This window comes from Chamaea fasciata, unplaced genomic scaffold (genome assembly GCF_029207755.1).
Source record: "Chamaea fasciata isolate MVZ Bird 193981 ecotype frontalis unplaced genomic scaffold, bChaFas1.0.hap1 SCAF_5, whole genome shotgun sequence".
Lineage (NCBI taxonomy): Eukaryota > Metazoa > Chordata > Aves > Passeriformes > Sylviidae > Chamaea > Chamaea fasciata.
Window position 1 is genome coordinate 56,299,620 of NW_027094090.1, and position 21,571 is coordinate 56,321,190.

A 21,571-nucleotide genomic window follows, 5' to 3' on the forward strand; every position below is an offset into this window, starting at 1 on the left:
TAACTAGGTCAATTAATAGAGTAATGTGATCAGTGAGCATCTGCTGTAAGCACAGCAGTTAATTAAATATTAAAAAGGCTTCAAAATGAAAATCTATTTTCTGTTTAACAGGCAACAATTTTTATGAAGGAAAGACTAACTTGCAACTAGCAGTGCAGATTCCAGCTGCATCTGACACTGCTCCTGTTCAACAAAACCATCCCATCAAAGCCAAACACCCAACAACTTCCACCCTTCTCCAAAAAAATAGGAAACATCTGAGTTAACGCTTAAGTACCAAAGTACCATCTTTTAAGAGTTCACAGCAGAAACTATCTCTCATTTCTTTGCAAACCATCAGATGCAACTGAGAGTAATCTATGTCTTCTGCTTTCATTAATTCTAAACACAGACTCAATTGCTCATCATTCAGCTCTACTCTTAAAGCTGAATAAACAGCCTTTCAGTCTGACAGGCCTTTGCCCCTTAAGCTGCCTCCTCTTTAACAAAGGAATTCAGACTTCAAATGCTCCTTACATCTTACAAGTGTTGAAGAAATATATTTTAAAATAAATTCAAAAACTGCAAAGGATAAAGCTCAGTGAAGTCTATCCTTTTAACATAACCACAGTTTATAAGTACGAAAGAAGGCACCAAGAGCTTTAGGCACTGACTGCTTTGCAGCTCACAGCAGCCAAGATGGTGGGTGCAATTATCATATTGTCCTTGGCTATTTACCCCTGCTCTCTTCCTTACTCTTTCTCCATAACATAAGCCTTTGGCTGAACCCTTTCAGTACACTAAACAAGTGAAAAATTGTTCTCTTTGTCAAGGTTAGCTTTCTGCCTTAGTCTACTGTGCTTAAAACAGCTTGGCAAATGACCCAGGGATCATCTCAGCTGGTGAAAAAGTCACCTTTCCTCTCTACAGCTCACAGTTAGATGGATTCAGGCTACCACGAAGCAGCAGCCTTCCTGTTTAGGTTTCAATTCTCTTTCTTTTTTCCACTTTTTCCATCACCGGCCATCTTTGCTTCTTGCTGCTAAGTAGAATTTGCCTCCAAGCACTATAAAAAGGAAAGTTAACAAATGTTCTCTACCATAGCAGAACAGCAGTGTGTGGAAAAATAAGAGCTGCCTGTATCCCTCATTTAAATCATTAACCACCAGTTGCACAGCTAAATCTTTAATTCCACATTTTTCACGGCTTTTGTGTTGCAGTACTACTAGTCCCTCTTACTCACTTTGATACTAATTCAGTAGTCACAAGGATCACGCACAGACCGAGTTCGGGAACAATTCACTGTATTTACATTCATGAATTCAACAACTTCTCCCTAGACAGGAACAGGTTTTAAAAAAAAATAAAAGAGGAAATAAACTATCTAGATTTTCTAACCCATTTAAGAAGGTGATTTTGGTTTAGCCAGGTAACTACCACAGAATCTCATCAACACTAAATCCATGCATCGGTGACATTTAAGAAAGATTATCATGAAGACACCAGACTCTGCACACCTTAAGATGAAAAGTCACATTTGTGATGGAAAGTAAGAAGCCAGCCAGCTAATTACAATAATTGCCTATAAGAAGCAAATGCTCGTCCAGCAGAGCTCTTACACAGGTTGAGTACATTAATTAAAATGACAAAACAAATAAACTCAGTTTCAGCTGAACTACAGAACCTAATTCTTCTCTCTTGTTGCCAGAGTACACAATTAATTAGACTATGCAGACAGGATAATCAGCATCTATTTAAAAGTTCATATTATCAATCCATAAAAGAATTTGTTATAAACTTTGCAATATTCCATCACTAAACTGTTCCTACATAGTGACTACTGTGCCTAGTTTCCTACCAACTGATTAGAAAATGTAAAAGACAGCTGGAATTGTTGGTCAAGTACAAATATACTCTGCTTGTTTAGAAATAGCTGTGATCCAATAAAGAAATTAAGGTATCCTATTTTTAGCACAAGCAGATCTCAAAAGCTGAAATAGAGCAAATGTACTTGTTTTTCTCTTTTTATTTTTAAAACACAAGTAACGTGCTCCTAGACAAGGAAAACAGTCAAATAGGAACTGCCACAGAAACCACATTCTCCTAAACAGCATTCTATGTTCTACTCAGACCACCCTGCCTTAGCAACCCCAGTACCACCTTGGAAAATGAAATCATTTTAAAGGCAGAATTGGCTCCTTGCCACCCACTGTAGAATTAGAAGAGTTTAAAAAATTACATTAACTACTTAACCTAGGATCTGGAAAAAGTTACATTAATTTCAAAGATTTACATAGGCTTAAAAATGTCACAAGAGACAGTACAAACTGTATTCTAGCAGAATTACAGAACATTTAAAGAAATCTTTTCTGAAAGCTGCCTCAGATGATACTGAAGACTCACATTTAAATCTACATTACTTATAACTATTATAGAGAATATTTCACCTATTAAGTTCAATGAATAAATTTTCAAAATCAGATCAAAGATTGAGGCACCAATACACAATTGTCCAGTTCCAAACATCTAGATACTACCAACTTCTTAGTCGTAATGATGTATTTTATTTCAGGTTGATTTTATGGTGCTTTTCAAACATCATTTGTGAATAACTTGTACTAGAGAGAGAAAAACGAGACACACTATTCTGACTCCAGAAATGTCTACCTTCAATACAAACCCTTTATCTGAGATAAAGGGGAGAAAAAAAATTAAGTTACCATGTCTGTGCTCCAAGTGTCAGAAAATGCTGCCTGAACACAATGTACCTCATTTGGAGACTATTAATTACATACCAGTGTATTTAACAACAGCTTTACTAATAATGGTGCTGTTCAAGAGGTCTCACTGTGTAACGGATCAAGACATATAGAGCTGGTATCCCCCTTTCCAGGGACAAAAAAAAATTCCTAGCCACTTAGTTATGCAACACATTTTTAAACTAAACTTTAGTTTTATTAACAGCCTTTATCATTAACAGCCTTTTCTGCTTGTCCCCCAGAAGGAAGATTTTAAACAAAGTTGGTATGTTTCATGTAGAAATTGAATTGCCCCTTCATGCTAAGCTTTGTGCGCATATACTGGGGGAACCAACAAAAACATTTCACTTGATCAGAACCTAGAAAAATAAAAGTGCCTTTCAGTGCTCAAACACACTCACATGATCACCTGAATTTAATACAGATAGTGTGGAAAATTCATTTGATACTGAGCACTATATCTGGCACTGCACAATAAGTTCCATTTTGAAGAGAAGGGTCTGTTTTTTGATTTTAAATGCTCATGTTGGTTGGGGAGCGTCATGGTGGGATGGTAATTGGCAGCACTGCTCTCCCAAAACTCCTGCCTCAACTGGCAGCAACTTCAGTCAAAGAGAAGCGTTACAAATTAGACTTTTGCCTTACTTTTTTTTTGCTAGGGTCCACACTCCTAAAACACCATGAGAAACAGAATAAAGACACTGTTGCTGCTCCGTCAGAACTCACAAACCTTAAAAAGGTGCAACAAACCAAACACTTGCAGCAAGGGGCTTAAGCAGGAGAAAAAAAGAAAAGGCAAGTATCTCTGCATCAACCAGCCTTCTTTAGCACTGGCCAAGAAGGGAGAATCAGTTGAATGAACACATATTTCAACGATTTGGAAAGAAGCTGTGCACAGGAGGGAGGATTAGGAGGATTCCACTGTACGCCCCAAAAGCTCAAGAGCAACTGGAATAAAAAAGCTGAAGCAAAGGAACATGTACATTGCATGCTGACTTCTCTATCCTGCACTAGCTGTGAGAAAGTAGCTGTGTTCACACACAGATGTGTGAACGGCTGAAAATGATGAAAACCATCTCACACCTCACAAAACGAAATCCTGTACCCAGAACTCTCACGTGGTCAAGGCTCTTGGAAACGTACACTTGCTATACAAGAAGCTCACAGACACCTTCACATCCCTGGCACACTGGCACAGCTACGACATGCAATGCTATTTCTGTAAAAGGCACGCTCAGAAGGGCTTCAGAGAGACCAAGGAAGATTGTTACAACCTGGAAGGGGAAGCTCAAGACCATAAAGTCTAAACCTCGCAAGTCCAGCTACGAAATCTCATCTGAGCACAACTTCTCATTCAAATATAAAAAATTCAGGCTCCAATGGAGTTTTATGGGATGAAGATTATTTATAATAACTAAACAGAAAAGGGGGGCACGCACACCATACTACCACTACTCCCCCCAACCACATTCCTTTAGTGTCCAACCTCAAAAGGGTTTTGGAACTCCTTGGGTGCTCCTCGTGTTGAGAAGATTCCATTCACTAAGTTTGCAGAAAACTAATCCAGCAAAAGCAAAGCTGATTTCCTTCAGTATCAGTGAGTGCAGTCAATTCAGGACAGGACCTAGGTGGTACCAAGTGGGCACAGGGGAGCAGATCTGGCATGACATGGGCATAGCGAAGGGAAAACCTCCAGCTCTGGGTGTCAGAGCACCATCTGATTGACTTGGCTCTCTAACTGCAGGGACAGGGAGCAGCAGGGACACACAGGGACAACAATTAAGACAGGGCAGTTCTGATGCATTGTACATTTCACCACCCTTCAGAAGACAGTGGTTCAAAATGAAAATAAAACTTACACTTGGGCAAAACTGTGTTTCAAAAAACCCCCTCCATTAAACCTGAAACACCTTCCTTGGAAGGCTGGACTGGAAGAGAATTAGCAATTCCATGATCAATCAAAACCTTCTTTCGTTTCCCTTGTAAGCACAAATAAAATTAAATTTCTTTCTAAATCAAATTCCCTCCGAAACATTTCACGCATTCCAATTTTTTGACAGATATAACAATTAAACTGAACTACAGATTTGTTACAAAGTGGAATATTGCAGCCTTAAGGAAACTTGGGGGTTATCAGTTTATGTTAAAAGATAGCTGCCATCAAAAGATATCTGCATTAAAAAAAACCTCAACCAAACAAAAAACACAGCCAAAACCCAAAATGCACTTGGTCTACACTATTAACTTCATGCAACAAAAGAGTTGCCATTTCTGGCTAAACAAGTGTCAAGAAGGGTATTATTAAAACAGCTTTAAAAATAAGAGATCTTTGAGATTAACAACTACAACAAAATACAAATGGGAATTAAGAAACAAGACTGTAAGTCAGGAAAAAAAAATTAGTACTGAACATTTTGTACCCAACCAGTTTGTGGATATCCACAGAGATAAGAAACAAGCCTCCGAAGACATCACAGCTTTCCAGAAGGAGCCACCACTCTATTAAGCAAGTTTTGTGTAATCAAACAAGCTACCACAGGACAGAGCTGTTAATCCTATTCCCTTTTGGGAAAAACATCATAAGCAGAAATCTCTACTATCCCCACTAAACCAAAGTATTTCAAGGTTGTGTTCTAAGGTTCGATCCACCTTGCCAGAAATAATAATAAAGACCCTAAGGAAAAAAAAACAACAACAAAGAAAACCAAACCAAACCAAAACCCCAACTAAACAAACAAACAAAAAAACCCAAAAAACCCAAAAAGATGAGAGGTTACTAAAGTAATTGTCTTTTTTTTTTTACACCGACAAGTTTGCCTGTTGAGGTGACAGTCTACTAATGCACAGCTCATAAGTAAGTTCAGAGAGTCTATTTTCATGCTTCACTGTTTCTAGCCATAAAGAAAACCATCTCACAGTAATATGGAACCATCTCCTCTGCTATTACTTAAACTCACTACTTCTGGCAGTAATCACCACAAGTCTGGCAAAGGAGTTATTTGCATTCTTCTTTGCATCAGGCTTGACAATTTTCATTTCTTTTTTCAACAACTTCAGATTTTACCGAGTCTTTCTTCAAAACTCTGACCTTTCCGACTTTACATCACTGCTGGTATTCTGCTCTAGACCTCTCTCAGCCAGACCATGCATTTCTCAGCACTGCGACCCAAAGTCAGGCAGCATTCAGCCATGGCCTTTCCCATGCTGTGTAAAAGAAACAATTATTTCACTTATCTTTTGAGATATACTACTGCAGAATATTAGCTGCAAGATGCTTCACATCCAGCTCCACTTTAACTTGTCCTCACAATTAAACAGGATGTCATTCACAGACTATGAAGTTAGCTCAATCACTGAATACAAATGCAAGGAAATGTAATTGAGATTGAACATAAAATGTATTCCCAAAACTACAAAAGCAATGAAGTAAAAAAACACTCGTATGGTTTCAAGTTTCCAAATAAGTATCATGTTTAATAGTAAACTCTTTAGAGGAATAGACACTCTAAAAGAAAGTTGTACCCAGCACCATAGGTTCCCTAAATGTTACTGCAACAAAATCAATCCCACTTTTACTTCAGGCACCTACATTATATTATGAGAACCCACCACTTACTTCATATTTTAAGGTTAGAGGTGCCTTTTCATTCTATCTTCATTTTACGTATCTTTTCATCCATTCTCCATTTTACTCTTAAATCTGTTTCATAGGATTAAGGTTTCTAAATTTATAACTAATATTCATGCAGGATAAATTCCAGCATTGCTGCCTGGAAAATGATCATCCAGCAGCTCAGGCCCTCACTTCACAGCCTTCAAAGTAATTTTTGTCTTACAAAGAGCAGTTTAGGGCACAAAGCTCCGAGTACAGAAAATCCCATTTGAATTATTTAATATTGGTGTAAATAATCTCTAGCAACAAGAGCAGAACCTCTCCTCCCAGCTGTCACATACTCCTTACTATATCAACACCCCTGTAATGCTCTGAAAACCTTCCATCCAAACAATCTCTTGTCCCGAGAATTCCTGCTGGGGAAGAAGCCAAGCCCTGTGCCTGCGGACGCCCTGAACCCTCCCAGCGCCAGCAACCAGACAGGGAGTGGGAGAGGAACAAATTTCCTCTAAATGCACTTGCCCCTACCCTCTCCAAAGCCGCCTGTCTCCAAGAAGTTGCCATTTCCTGAATCTTTTCTATGACTGCATGGACAACTACCCCTACTAACTCTGAATTTTAATACAGGGGCAAAAAGATTTAGTGATTATATTATTTATTAGAAGAGTTATAATACTCATTATTAGAAGATTTACAGTAACAGCACTTAGGCTACCAAAGCAACTTTTAAAGGCATAAATTCGCTATTTGATTAAGAACTGGTCATGAGTTGAACAATATGGGCTAAATTTGTTTTTCAAAGCCCCAACCCTTAAGAATTCATAAGGGACAGTGATGTAGCTGTAAGCAACACAGAGCACTCGATTACAATCTCAGTACCGAACATCTTCACCAGAGGGTTCTAACAAACAAGTAAGTGTGTGTAAGATGACTTCAACATCTGTCAGAAATTCCTGTCTGCCCCTCTTTGAAAAGCAGAAACTGAGTGCAGGACTGAAGGTGTGCCTTCTCGAAATCAGGACTGCATTTCCCTGCAGACTGTAGGAACTGAAACCTTTTCAGGTATTGCCTTAAATAAGTAAGGTCATGCTCCTTGACAGGCTTCCACAGCAAGGTCACTTCTAAAGCCTGGATTTACCCTGTCTTGAAGCAATGAAACAAAACACTAGAACATGTACTTACATTACAGCCATGAGTCAGTTACAAGCACTTCGGTATTTTTTTAACTTATGTCACTTTGAACTGGCATTACACTTTAGGTTGGCTTGTTTTAGTATTAAGGATAGTTTCCATTTTAACTGTGTCAGCAATTTTTTGGGCTTGAACTTCATTGAGGCACAGGTTTAGGTGAATTAATAGGTGTACTTATACAGTAAACAAAACTTAATTACCTACAACTTGAGGAAGAACTAACTAACTACAGAACAAAACCACATCAGAAAATAAAAACTCTACAGCCAGCTCTGCCTTGAGACCCATGTGTTTCAGTATTTCCAACGCAGAAGTTTGCTTTTAACTAACACAACCTCATACATCCCCCACACACTTCCTAAATACCTACACCCATACCAACAAAGTATCAGCCTTTCTGCTCAGCAGGTGTTCCACATGCTGGGCCATTGTCTCCCTGCCTCATCCAGGGAAGATACTCAGGATGGAAGCAGAAGCAGCCACACTACGTCATTTACCGTTTGGAATCGAATCTAATGATTGACAGTCTAAAACATTTTTCAAGTTCAAGTGACTTAGAGCAGTTTCCCAAACACCCCTTTCAGTATGAAAATTGTTTTTTAAAAAAAATTCTTTTCTCCTGCCACTGCTTTTCCTTCTCTCCTATACTTCAGTTTAAGCAGCTCAGCTGTATTAATGTTATTGTTTCAAGGTCCAGTTACTGGATTAATTCCAGAGATTTTTTTTTTTTTAATGACAGAAATAACTGAGAAGTTCAGAAGCTTTTTAAGCTCACTTTGCTGCTAAAAGCGTGCATTTGTTAAACCCCACTCTTCAGGTGTTTGGGTTTCTCAACCAGCTGAGAGTTTCTCCTTACTCAGGAAAGTTCAGACTGGACTGGCATTACTCAAGGTGTTTAATCACCATGCTGGGTAGGTGTAAAATAGATGTGCACTGCCGAGTTTTGCCTGCCTTCAGCAAGTAAGTAAGTCAGGAACTCCTTAAGATGAGGGAATCAAACTCACGTCTTGCAAACATCCATAGGGACGTACTCTTTCCCTACTTCTCCTTCCTAGTCATCTACCCAGCAGGAGCACTTCTCAACTCACTAATTCCACTATAATCCAGTATGCTATTAATAAATACAATGGATACAACCCCAGTCTCCGGGGAGTCGGGAATCAAACCGAACCCTTCTGAGGGCAGCAGGTCCAAGGCAGCTCATTTTCCCTGCGGGAGGCTGCAAAGGAGAGGCTCCCGGGTGGGCTGTGCTCCTCGCAGGACCACAGGGCTGCTCAGAGATCAGAGGTCTCGTACCAACCGCACAGACACAACAGGGAAAGCTGAGCCGAAACACTCCCCAGCCGGTAACGCTGAGAACAAAACAGCAGAGCTCCTGGCATCTGTATTTACCACCAGAACAGACTCGAGGCATGGCATCTGGCAGGCTGGTGTGCCTTGGATGCCTACAGTGAATCTGCGAAGCACCTTGTGTTGTTACCGCACAGTTTATTCCTCCTTCCGAAAACATTTCAGAAGCGTTCGCAACTCACGCTTCAGCCCCAGCAAAACAGGTAGTACCGCTCGCTCCCGGTGGGATTGGGAGGAGAAGTAACCAGCCCCAAAACCACAGGAAGTATGTAAGAAAGACACCAACCAGAGGCCTGACATCCTCGCTGCCTCCACGGTGCCCTGTCCGTTAACATTTCCAAAAAGACGCTTTGTGCAAAAAAACGTCCACGAAAGGCACGTCCACCAAGCGAACCGAACCCAACCTCGGCTTTAAAACGCATTTCGAGTGTTTCAAAACCGTGGGGGGGAAACCGATGGCGAACCCCCACGTAACACCTGGGCCGGCCGCAGAGGCGCCGAGCCGGGCTCCTCCGCCGCCCGCCCGGGACCCGCGCCCTGCCCGCCCGGCCCCGCTCCCGGCCCCCGCCGCACGGGCCGCCCCCGGCACGGCCGGGCCCGCGCCCCGGGGGCGAGCGGCCGCCGCGTGGCCTCACCTCCTCCGGGATGGCCGGGTCCCCGCCGCCGCCCCCCGCGTAGCCGGCGCCGAGCGCGGGCGGCTCGGGCTCCATGTCCCCGTTGAAGAGCGAGGCCCCCTCGGCGCTGCCGCCGCTGCTCAGCGCCGCCATCTTGGGCCGGAGCGGCGGGGCGAGGGCGGGGCCGGGGGCGGCCGCGTCCCCGCCGCCGGGGCGGCCCCAGCCGCGACCCGTAGTGCGAGGGGCGGGCGGCGAGCGCGGTCCCGGCCCGCTCCCAGCGCCGCCGCCGCGTCACGGCCGGCCTCGTGACGTCACACAGAACCGCCGCGGCCACGGCGCATGGGCCCGCCTGACGTCATCGGGAAGCACCATGACGTCACGGCGCGACCGCCCCGTCGCCCTGGGAACTCGGACGTGGGCTCTGGCCCCGCCCCCTCCCCGCGGCCCCGCCCGCCGCCGCCGCAGCGCCCCCTGGCGGCGCGGGAGCGCACTGGCGGCCCCGCCCCCGCCGGGCCGGCCCCGGGAGCGGGAACCGGGAACCGGGAATCGGGAACCGGGAGCGCCGGGGCAGGAGGGGCTGGCACACACCCGGCTGCGCCATCGGCTTGAATGGGGGGTCTGCGGGTCCTTCTCGGCCGCGGGGAAACCGCGGGCGGCGGCGGAATTCAAAGGAGGAGCGAGTGGGATGGCGGGCACCCCTCGGCAAAAACAGCGGCGCTGCGGCTTTGGGGCGAATCCTCGCAAACACGAGCGGTGCGGCAGCGACAGACATGCTTCCAGAACAGTGCTAACCTGCTGGCTGCACCTCTAGTGATAATGAAATAATCGATCGCTAGGATCGAGAAAACATCCGCGTTTCTTCCACTGACAGCCCTTTAGGCCTTGGGTGCCCAAGCCGGTGCTGTGTTTACGCAGGATGCTCCAAGCTAGGGAAGGGTGGGATCTGGCTCAGCAGACATCGGGAGCCCCTCTAATCCTCGGGAACACCGCTGCTGTCCCCAGAGCTGCCCCCCGCCTTGTGCCATCTTTCCCCAAAGTGGCCGTGCGTTCCCATCTGAAGCAAAACCTTGACCTGTGTCTAATCCCTGTATGCCACACCCATTGAAATGCTGCTTACACACATAGAACGCCTGCTAAAATCAGGTGGTTTAAGCTGCTTTCTCGCTGACAAGGTCCTTATAATAACTTTTTAAATGGCAACGGTATTGGAGTGCATCACAGAGAAAAGCTGATGGACCAGAAGAGCAGCAGGACTTCAGAGAAAGGCTGTTCTAACACAGCCTGATACATATTTTTCGTAGCCAGCTAAAATACACTAGGCTGAAACCTGCAAGTGCAAGATCCTTATCTTTGTTTCACTTCGGTTGTGAACATGTAAACGCACAACCTCTTAACAACGCTGCTGAGAGAACTGCGGTTTGTATTTCACCTTTCACGCTGTGGGCCATTGCTGTGGAAAAGCATTTCAGATGCAGTTCAGTACAGGCAGTGTTGCAACTGGTAAATAAATGCAACTTCAATTTAATATTTCAATGGATTCTAATTGATGATTTTTTTTTACTGGCTGTGCTTGCTAAGAGAGGAGCCTGGGGTTTCGTGTGACTGGAGCCCTGCAGCGCAGTCAACAGAAGGGCTACGTAAGTACATGAGAATCAAATGCACAGACTAAGCAGTTCGCCAAGTTTAGAAATTTCTCTCTAATAGCCACATTAATGAAGAGGGTAATTATCAGGAATTCCTGCTATGCGGCGGGAATATGTAACAGTAGTGCAAAAATGCGCACAAACTCTGGAAAATAACACCCATGCTGAGGACTGAACACCGGGACAAATCTCTCTAACCTCTGAAGGAAAAGGCAGCAGAGGTAATAGGAGATGGCTCTCCCAGGAAAAGCCAACAGAGTAATAGAGGTTAACTAACATAGCAAGTCCATTCATTTCCATGAAATTTATACCAAGGGATAATTTAGTCTCAATGTCCAGAACGTAGTCACAGCCTTCTTTTATTCCCCAAGCAATTTATGTCCAGGGCATAACCCTAGCAGTGGAATTAGTAGACTAATATCAATCTGTTAGCTTGTAATACCTTTCTCGTTGCTTTCAGTAGTGTTGGGTCTCTTTCTTCTTAGGTTCTGATTATTTCCAGAAGATTTTCATTCGTGTAGAATTCTGCTAGACTTTCTTATCACATTTGATGTTCCACTGAAGAGCTGCAGTTCTAATACTGAGAAGTAATGTCCAATGCCTGGAAACAGAGCAGAGTCACCTCCTGAAATACATGAGATTTAAAAAACCACCTAAGGACTACTTTAAAAGACTGTTGTGTAGGAAGGAGACAGAAGGAGGCAAAAATCTACTATTCATACTATACTTTCCTTTTTATTGGGGGGGATCCACACCTAGTGATAAATGGAATTTTCTACTACTTCACATGGTGGCTGCCTGGTCTGTCTACTTGATCCATCATGATGAAAGATAATAATTAATAACTGTAGCTATTTCTTGGTGGTATGGAATCCTATCTTCTGATAATTGATATCATCAACACTTTTTACAGAGACTAGCTTTCATGATCAACATAGGTCAAAATCAAATTACAACCTAGATGTGAAAGGCAGGTTTCTGCTATCAAATCTGTGGGCCACTGGCTGGTTGACTCCTGCAATGCAGCACAGCCAGTTTATCTGGTATTGCAGCAGGTAATGCAAACTTGTAAATGTAAAACCTGCCATCTCCCACCAAACTCCTGGTTATGCACTGGGATTTGATCCTCCTCAGATTTTTTTGAATTAATTTGAATTTGGATGAGAAAACAAATTCAGCTGTTAAAAGACCAAGACTCTCCACCTAGGGTGCCCACCACCAGAACACTTGTCTGATCTAATCAACACCTGCATTTTCAGAGAACAGAGTCTTAAGGAGTCAGTAAGAAAATATATATGATTACCTGAGAGCAGCTGTCTCATTGTGAGCATTTGAACACTTCATCTCTTCTCAAAAAAAAACCCAACAAAACAAACAAACAAACAAACAAACAAAACCCCAAATCAAACAAACAAACAAACCCAAAAAACCCACCAAAATTTTATGAGATTTTTATGAGATGCTCCAAAATGTGAATATCCAAAAGAGGTATTAGATGAAACTTAATCTTGGTCTCCTTTATTATATTCTTTCAACAGAAGACAGTATCTCCAAAAAACCCCAGCCTTCCACTTTCTTAATCAAAACAATTACAAGGTTTGCATACTGGTGTGATAATTGATACGATTTTTTTAAAGTGGTGTGAAAATTTGATACACATTCAACTCAGGGTGTCTGAAGTGCCCTTAAAATTTATCCAAATTTCAAAAACTGCTTAGCCTTTTCACACACTGAAAAGACAGCATTTGTCCTGTAAATTGTAGCATTTGTGCTCGGCCCATGCACATTTGAAAGTGCTGGTTTAAATTTTCAGTCATAACAGCAGAAATACAGTTCTGGATGACTTGTAAAAACACAGATTCTAATGACACCTGTTGTGTTCCCTGTTACCTTGGACAGAAAAGGTGAAGCAGAACAAAAATTTGGCTGTTGTCCAGAGTTCAGTCATTTTCTGATTACTAGTCAGAATAATACACACTTAAGAAAATTACTTTGCTCTCCAGGAAAAGAATGTAGGAGATATTTTAAAGGATATAATCCAAATAATTTTTTTCTTTTGCACCTCTTTAGCACCTATAGCAGTTTATTATCTCTTCCACTCTAAAATATACTATACATATTTTCATATTTCTAGGAATTGCTGTCTGATTGAGCCACTGTGAGTCAATATTAAAAACAAGACTGCTCTTTAACTTTTTTTTTCCTTTGCTTTAAACTATTCCAGTACAGAGCATATGTATTGTTTCCTTTGGAACTTCCTGAGAACTAGTTCAGGACATTTACCATTCTGTGACACTGCTAAACCTGAAACATTCATACATTCAGTGCGAAATTAGATAATATTCAGAAGGTGATTTGAACTTTGCTGCTGAGCACTCTTATCTGTGATTTTTTCAGCTGATGGAGATTTCATAGCTCTTTGCCTCTGAGTTAAATACATGAGCAGAAGTGATGAGGATGGGTGGAGACTGCCAGTAAAACAGGAGTAGGGAAAACAAGAAAAAAATGTGAATCCACCAGATTCTTAACTCAGTTTTCATCCTACCATTAAAAGCAACATTGACTTAACAAGCTTTTTTTTTTATATATACAAATAATAACCTCTTCTACACTTTCTTGTAGTAATCTTTGGAATATTTACATAGCTTCCATTTAATTCAAGTGTAATTTATTTCAGTCATTATTTATAAAACTGTTGCTCTTCTCTCCCTAAACCCCAGCCCAAACCTTCAGAAAGTAAAAAGCAAAACGTTTTCCTTTAGAGACATGTGGGAGGCAGGAAAGATGACGGGACTAGGACATGGGAGTGACTTTTCCTATAAGCTCCTTCCATACCCTGCACACTGTTTGATGCCACCAGGACCCAGTGCTGACCTGTTTCCTTCTGCATGTGAGTGGTGACTTTGGGGTCCATGATGTGAGTGCTGCCCCGCAGTGCTCTGCTGCTCTCCCTGCTGCTTCCTGCCTTCACTTGTGTCGGGGGTGGGGGGGGGGAAGCTGAAAAAAACCCCAAATTTATTCAAAAGCAGTGTAAATAATGACCTGTGTGGCACTTGAGGGACCCTCAAGTGACAACATGAAACTGCTACTAAGGGAACAGAAGTGACAGCCAGCGGAAAAGGAAGGGGAGGGATGGGGTAAAAGATCAGATGGAGGGAGAATGTAGTTAAAGTAGACACTGGAAGAGAAAATGCAGCTCTCCTAGGAAACGAGAAGCAGATGAAAACGGGGAAACAAAGGAGCAAGGAACACTGGTTTTCCCGCTTGATGTACTTAACTAAAACTGGGACCACATCTCATGTTTGCGAAGATTATTCCAGGTTCTCCTGTTCTCAAAGCATCCCTGGTCACTGCTGTAACACATGCAGCTTGTTCTGATAGCTGATTTTTGAGTCCTTTGTGTTGGACAGTGATAAACTGATCAGCTTTAAGGACTAAACAGTTTTATATGCCTCACATTATTATTCCAGTGTGAATAATCACATTTTACAACTCAAAATCATCCCATTTAGGCACAAAAGCCCCCACAAATGTGATTGAATGTGTTCCAAGAAAGGGCAGGAAAGGATACCACCTCAATCAAATCTTTTTACTGTTCAGAAAATGACTGTTCAAGTATGTTCCAGTCTTAGGATTTTCCTTCATAATATCCAGGGTAGCTGAGCTTCTCCTAGCCTGAACACCTGCTGTTACTTGATTCTCTAGCACTTTACAGACAGGTTGGTGACTATCTAGACCTCTGATCTATTAAAAGTTTAGATACTAACTTGCACCTTTCAGTTTCTAGCCTTTTCTCTGAGCAGGGTTGGTATAGGCCTGAAGAAAGGATATTTTAAGGGTTTAAAAAATCTAAATCAATAACAGGAATCAAATACAGAAACTGCAGCTTTGGTGTGGGAGACAGAGAACATGGTGACATACCATGTTTCTCAGGGCAATATTCCACATTGCTGGAGTTTTAAGAGTTATTGTTCTTCGGGGATAGGTCAGATAGGATGGATAACCTCTCTAAATGAATGCTTATATTGTAATACACATCTGCATGTCTTATGTGGTAAAACATCAGTGTCTTTTGCTGACAGAGTCAGTATCACCATTCATAATCCATCCTTGTCTTTTAATCCTCGTTACCACCAAGACAACAGAAGCCTCACAGACATTTAGTCTCTCCTATAAAAGAAAGCTGCTCGCCAAGCAAGTAGGAATTAGGACAGTCTAAACATGTTGCTCTATCCTCATTCCTGTGAGTATGCTCTTGGCCAAAAGCAAAATTTCTGGTGCAGTGGCCAGTGGCCTCTCATTGTTTTTGATGCTGTGGATTGCTCGAAGCTTGCAGTTATGCTGAAGCCTCTTGGATGTGGTTGTTCCTTTTTGATATAACAAGGCCTCTTTCTCTGGAAGACACATTTGTTTTGGTAAATGAACACAAATTCTGTTTTCCCCTCTGGGTTGTTCTACATGACTGTGCTGGATTTGGCAAGGGGAGGATTAATTTTCTTCAGAGTGGCTGGTATGGGGCTGTGTTTTGGATTTGTGCTGAACACAGGGTTGATAATAGAGATGTTTTTGTTATTGCTGAGCAGGGCTTACACAGGCCCAAGGCCTTTTCTGCTTTTTGTGAGGCTAGTGAGGAAGCTGGGGGTGACTGGGAGGAGACACAGCCAGGACAGGGGACCCCAACTGAACAAAGAGATGTTCCAGACCATGTGACATCATGTTCAGTATATAAAGATGGGGGAAAGAAGGAAGGGGAGAAAGGAGTAGGGGAAAGGATCACATTTGGAGTGATGGCGTTTCTCTTTCCAAGTCACTGTTTCATGTGATGGGGTCCTGCTTCCCCAGAGATGGCTGAACACCCCCCTGCCCATGGGAAGCAGTGAATTAATTCCTTGTTTTTCTTTTCTTGTGTGTGCAGCTTTTTGCTTTCTCTATTAAACTGTCTTTATCCCAGCCCACGAGTTTTCCCCTTTTATCCTTCCAGTTCTCTCCCTGATCCTGCTGCTGGGGGTGAGAGTGTGTGGCTGTGTGGGGCTTGGCTGCCAGCTAGGGTGAAACCACGACATGACTCCAGCTTAGATCTTCATTTCATCTGATGTTTAAGTGGTTTGCATGCCTAGTCAATAGACCTTACTATCTGTCCTCAGAGGGCAATAATATTTGTTAATTAACCTGAAGATGCTATCAACCAACTTGAGTTTGAAAATACAGAGACAGATCACGCTGTTGGCTTTATTGGTGTCAGGCAACAGAGCAGGGTTTTGGCAAACATCACAGCATATAAGCAGAACTAAGTGCACAAGAAGAAAAATAAAGAGGCTACAGTGTTACTTGCTAGTTGCCAGTAACAACTCTGACATTCTGTATAGCCTAATTTTCACTCTTCTGTTTATGCGGTTAATTCAGAAAACATTTGTGAGGTTTAGAGCTCATAAACACTCCTTACCTGCACATCAGTTGCAGCAAACAGGCCCAGGGCAGACAATACCCGAGCAATACCACATGTTGCCTCACGTGCAGCCTGGGCATCAACTGCCTTGCACCCACTCACACCAGAAATGTCTCTGTCTGGTGGCATCTGCACTGCCTCATTCCCAGGCTCCTCTCTGATGTAAATGTGCCGGTTTGGACAAGCACGCCGAGACCATTTTAGCTTGGAGCCTTCACTTAAATGCTCCTATGCCTACAAACTAAACAAAATACTAAGTAACATCAGCGGAAATATCAGCCATATCTCATTTACTTAAATATAAAACCAGCATAAACTCTGACATCTTAGAAATAATTAAAAAAATTACAACCAACTGCCCTGTTAACCAGCCAGTTCAATACTGAATGCAATACCCTCACTGCTTGTTGCTCCTCGAGAAATGCTCTGACCAGCAGCTCGAGGCTGCCCGTTGCACACAGGCTCCTTTGCCTGTGAGTATTGAAATTAGAAATGTCTCACCTTGTCCATAGCTGCTGCTGGTTGTAAATAAGTCACCATCACCCAGGTGCCAGCACAGTCTCTCACAGATGAGGCTCTCCTGGAGCCACTGAAGCCCTCTTCTCTGCAGAAACCAATGCACAGCACCCAGAGAGCCTTACATTACTCTGATCAACACAGAATCACAAAATGTTGAGCTGGAAGGAACCCGCAGGGATCACTGAGTCCAACTGGAGAGTATCACTGGGGAAGAGCCTTTGGCATTGTCTTGGTTTGGAAAGACAGGTGTCTGCTAGGGAAAGCTGGAGCTTCCCTTGGAATGGAGAATGTAAACCCCTCCCTCCAAATTATTATAATTTCGTAATTAAGAGGGCTTTCGGGCAAAGATATGGGAATAGGAATAATTGTTCTTTTACTAGGAATATTAAAAATACAGATGTAGTAGTACAGAAAAAAAAACCCACAAGCAAACAAGAAAAAAGAAATCCTAGAAACCCTGACAGAGTCAGAATACAACCTGACACCCTGTTGGTCAGGATGTTGGACGCATTCCAAATAAGTCCTCCTGGAGTGACAGGTGTGTTTCTGATGGAGCAGAGATGATCCTGTAGAAGGGTGTAGTCTCCTTCTGAAGGTCCAGTGGTGATGAGTCCAGTCTTCCTCTGGGAAATTCAGTGGAAAACAGGCTGTCCTGGTGTTTCTGACTCCCAGTTTTTCTCTAGGTAGGAGCTGGTTGGCTCCTGCCACTGGGTGGAGCATCTCTCAATGGAATGATGTAATTGTATCAGTCATGTGGTGAGCCTTAATGGCCCATTAACAGAAGATAACCCCCAAGGGAGGATGGGCTGTGGGAAGAGAAGAGGAACATCGCTCCACCTGGTTTTAAAACCTGGTCCATTAACAGAAGACACACACCCCCTCCCCCCTGAAGTTATGAGGAATGGGTTATACAAGAGATAATGAAAAACACCTGCCCAAGCAGTTTCAACAGATGGAAAACAGAACACACACTTTTGGTTACATATCGCAACCCAAGACAGGCATGCACAGACATGATAGAGTCTCTGGAGAGATGAGGTTTCATAAGCACTGTCTTGAAGAGACCACTATCAGCCAAAGGCTGGCATTGGATTTACTTGTTACACAGAGGTAAACCCATTGATACCAGTTGGAGATACTCAATATTTACACTGCTTCTGAAGTGAGGCCACTTCTGGAGATGTTTTAATCTGGAACCACATTTTAGAGATCTGCTTTTGAAAGGTGGGAGTCAAGTGACCTCAGTCATGTTTATCCAGTCAAGACTGTAGTGGAAACAGAGGAATGTGACACATTCAATTGCATATTTGCAGAAACACACCCCTGTGTGTGGCAGTAGGATGGTTTTTAGAATTTCCAGAGCTCAGGTGCCTTTTGCTCCTAATACCATCAAAAGCCTATTTACTGAAACAGCCCATGAGGCAAACATCAGACACACAGAAACAACAACTGAAGTGAGAGAGACCCTCTGAACTCTATGAAATATTTACAAACAGCTTTAGGAGCCCTGGGATGAAGTGAAGCACTTTCAAGCAGAGACAGAAAACCTAATGGATATAAAAATCCTTTTTTAGCTCTTGGTGAGATTTGTTTTCAAAGACCAACTATGATACGAGAAAATGTATTAGGTCATCCAGTCTGCCTCCTCCTCTTCCAGGAGAGAAGTGGTCCCAGTGCTATATTTTATAATACTTGGCTCAGCCCAGTTCTGCCTAGCTCAGACAACAAAAACCAAACCCACTTCTTGGGAATCTTCTCCGTTTTTCTAAATATTTCACTTGGTGGAATTTTCCCCAGTATTCCACCCAGAAAAAATCAACACAGTATGTATAAAGACACTTCGATGTCATGATCATCATGCTGTTGACTTCATATTTATCCCATTAGACAGCCCTAAGTAACTTCCTAGCCAGTGTGGTGGTGATGTCCCTCTGACATCTGTCTAGAGTTATGCTCCTCTCCATTTGAACACATTATTGCTGTGCTCTGCTGTGACTGATCCTTCACAAGAAATTCTTTCAGATGTTTTCCTGTCTGTTCTTTTCTCTTTGTATTCATTATTACTATTATTATTATTGCACTTGAGGAAAAGGACACGGAAAAGAAAAAAGAAAGAAGTAAAAAAGACAAAACCACTTTTTTTCATGTTACCCCAACTGTGCAGGCACAGAAAGATCTATTCTAAATAGCTGGTCTATATGCATAATTCAAGTTTTACCTCTCGGATTTATGATAAGAGTGTTGTTTTCATTTCTGCTTTCTCTTACTTGCCTCATACAATCTTTTTTCCTCTTAAATTTTTATTAGAACCTTTGAGTTTTCCATTGCTGTTTGGACATTTTAGAGAAATGATGCTGCCCCTACAGGAGGTTAACCAGGAAGAGTTTCTGCTCTTACACATGTCAATATCAAGATGATGAACAGATAATGTCCCCTTGAAGGATTTTCTTTCCATAATCTACTGCCAAGGGAGTGTACAAGAAGATCCACAATCAGTTACAGAGGAGAACTGAGTTTAAGGAAATCGATCTGAGATCCTCATAGTATTTGTTTTCCTTGCATATTATCCTGCCTTAAAAGAAAGAACACAAAACACAGTCGTTGCCTCAAAGCAGCCTTTCAAATTTCTGAATCCTTTCAAGAATGTAGTCTTTGTTGATTGTTGTTTCTTAAATTATCCTAAAATAACCTTCAAACTCATATTGGTAGAGGAAGATGTACACAGATACTTCAGATTTTCAAAAATAGTTATAGTTTAAGAAATAACTGTGATTTTTTAAAAATTTTACGTTCTGACCAAATCAAGATTTTTTCAGCATTTGACGTTTTAAATATCTAAAGCAGAACAGCAAACAAAGTAACATACCACAGCTGATCTTATGTGTTAAAAATGCTGCATAGAACTATCTCTCTGAAACAGAGCTACAAGTCCTATCACAGCCAGACTAAGCTGCCCTTTACAGGATTCTCCTGGGGTAAACTCCCATCCTCGAAGCAGCTTAACCTCATGACGCTGTTCACCAAGTGATCATTATTCTAATTTTACTCTTGGGGAAGCAAAGGTAAGCAAGACAAAGCATTTATCTAAAACCTTGGAGTAACTCAGGTGCAATTCACTGAGCTATGTAAACAGCATGCTGTTTTAATAAGTGGAACAGACTTTCCACATTAGGAGAAACTTTGTTCAAGTTACTACTTTTCTGAGCAGAGCACAGGTATTTTAACACATAGGTACCTCTGCCAGGAAGCAAGACCGAGGCTTTTTTTTTCCTTCCACCATTACACAGTACAGTCACACGCAAGTGAGCTTCTGCCTGTCTGCAGGGCTTGCAATAGTAAGAGGTTCTGGCAATAGCTGCACTCCCTATAGGATATATACAGCAACTGGGTCAGCCTGTTTACAAAATAGCTTGTGATTATCACAGCAGTGCTCAGCAGCTATGAATACATCATACCAGAGTCTAATTAAAGACAGGCACAGCTAAAGCACTGCAAACTAAAGAAACAGTGGCACTTAATAAAGCTGCTCAGGATTGGGAAGAGGTTAGTTTTTACTCTCAGTTAGCCCCTTGGAGGCCAGCTAACCAGGTTTATTCTGATCAAGAATTAAAACATACATCTTCTGAGGGTAGTCAGTTCATATCATCAGGAAGAGAGTGAATTTCGTAACAAGACACAGCAGTTTCAACAGTAAAAAAATCATTTTAAGGGGAAAAGTGAAAACAAAGATCTAGTTAAACTTAGTAATTTGGTAAACTTGGTACATAAAATGGACATACATAAAGCACCATTATACCAATAGCAGTATAAAGCATAAGTGTTCCCATCCTTACCCTTCAGAACTCTCCTTCCTCTCCTCAATACACCTACTGCATTAAGACCTCGTGTGATGCTTCAGGATTGACTCCCAATCTGTCTAGTCCCCGTGACTCACAAAATGCAGTCTTCTTCAGGCCATGACTTTCCAAAATGACAGCGCACAGGTTAGAAGGGAGGTAGGAAAGTGCCTATTTCTATACCAGCGATGGAAAGGAGAAGGCTGTATTTTTTGGAGCAAAATAGTTATGCTAATGGTCTCAGCAAGCAGTGGATTACACTAACACTAGGATATGCTCCAATACTGGCTGACTAATCATCATTTTAGGGTGAAGACTTAGGGGAAGGGAAACAGTCATTTTTGAAAAGACCAAATTCTAGCAAATCAGTACTACACAAGAAGAAAAACGTGAAAAATTAGGCAAGGAACCTCTCTTGTACTTGTACTTTTTCAGAAAGAGGCTGGGTTTTTTTTTTTCCTCCATCCATTTGCTTTTTTAAATGCTGCACAAAAAAAAAAGGTGAAAATCAACGATTCAGTCCATTTGTCTCACATCTTCGTAGGCACTTCAATCAGTTTCATCACGCTTTACAAGTATTTTATACATTGCTATAACTGTACTCATAACCAAGTCTGGCCC

General features: G+C 42.2%; 1 protein-coding gene across 1 annotated transcript in view; it reads right to left on the minus strand.

Annotated features, from left to right (window-relative positions):
- Window positions 1-9,811, minus strand: part of BRAF (B-Raf proto-oncogene, serine/threonine kinase) — an 81,237-nt gene extending 71,426 nt beyond the window's left edge. Inside the window, exon 1 of the mRNA XM_066183806.1 lies at window positions 9,528-9,811. Within this exon, the coding sequence (XP_066039903.1) occupies window positions 9,528-9,659 (132 nt within the window). The 5' untranslated portion in view covers window positions 9,660-9,811. The remainder of the gene's footprint in view (window positions 1-9,527) is intronic.
- Between the last annotated feature and the right edge of the window lie 11,760 nt (window positions 9,812-21,571).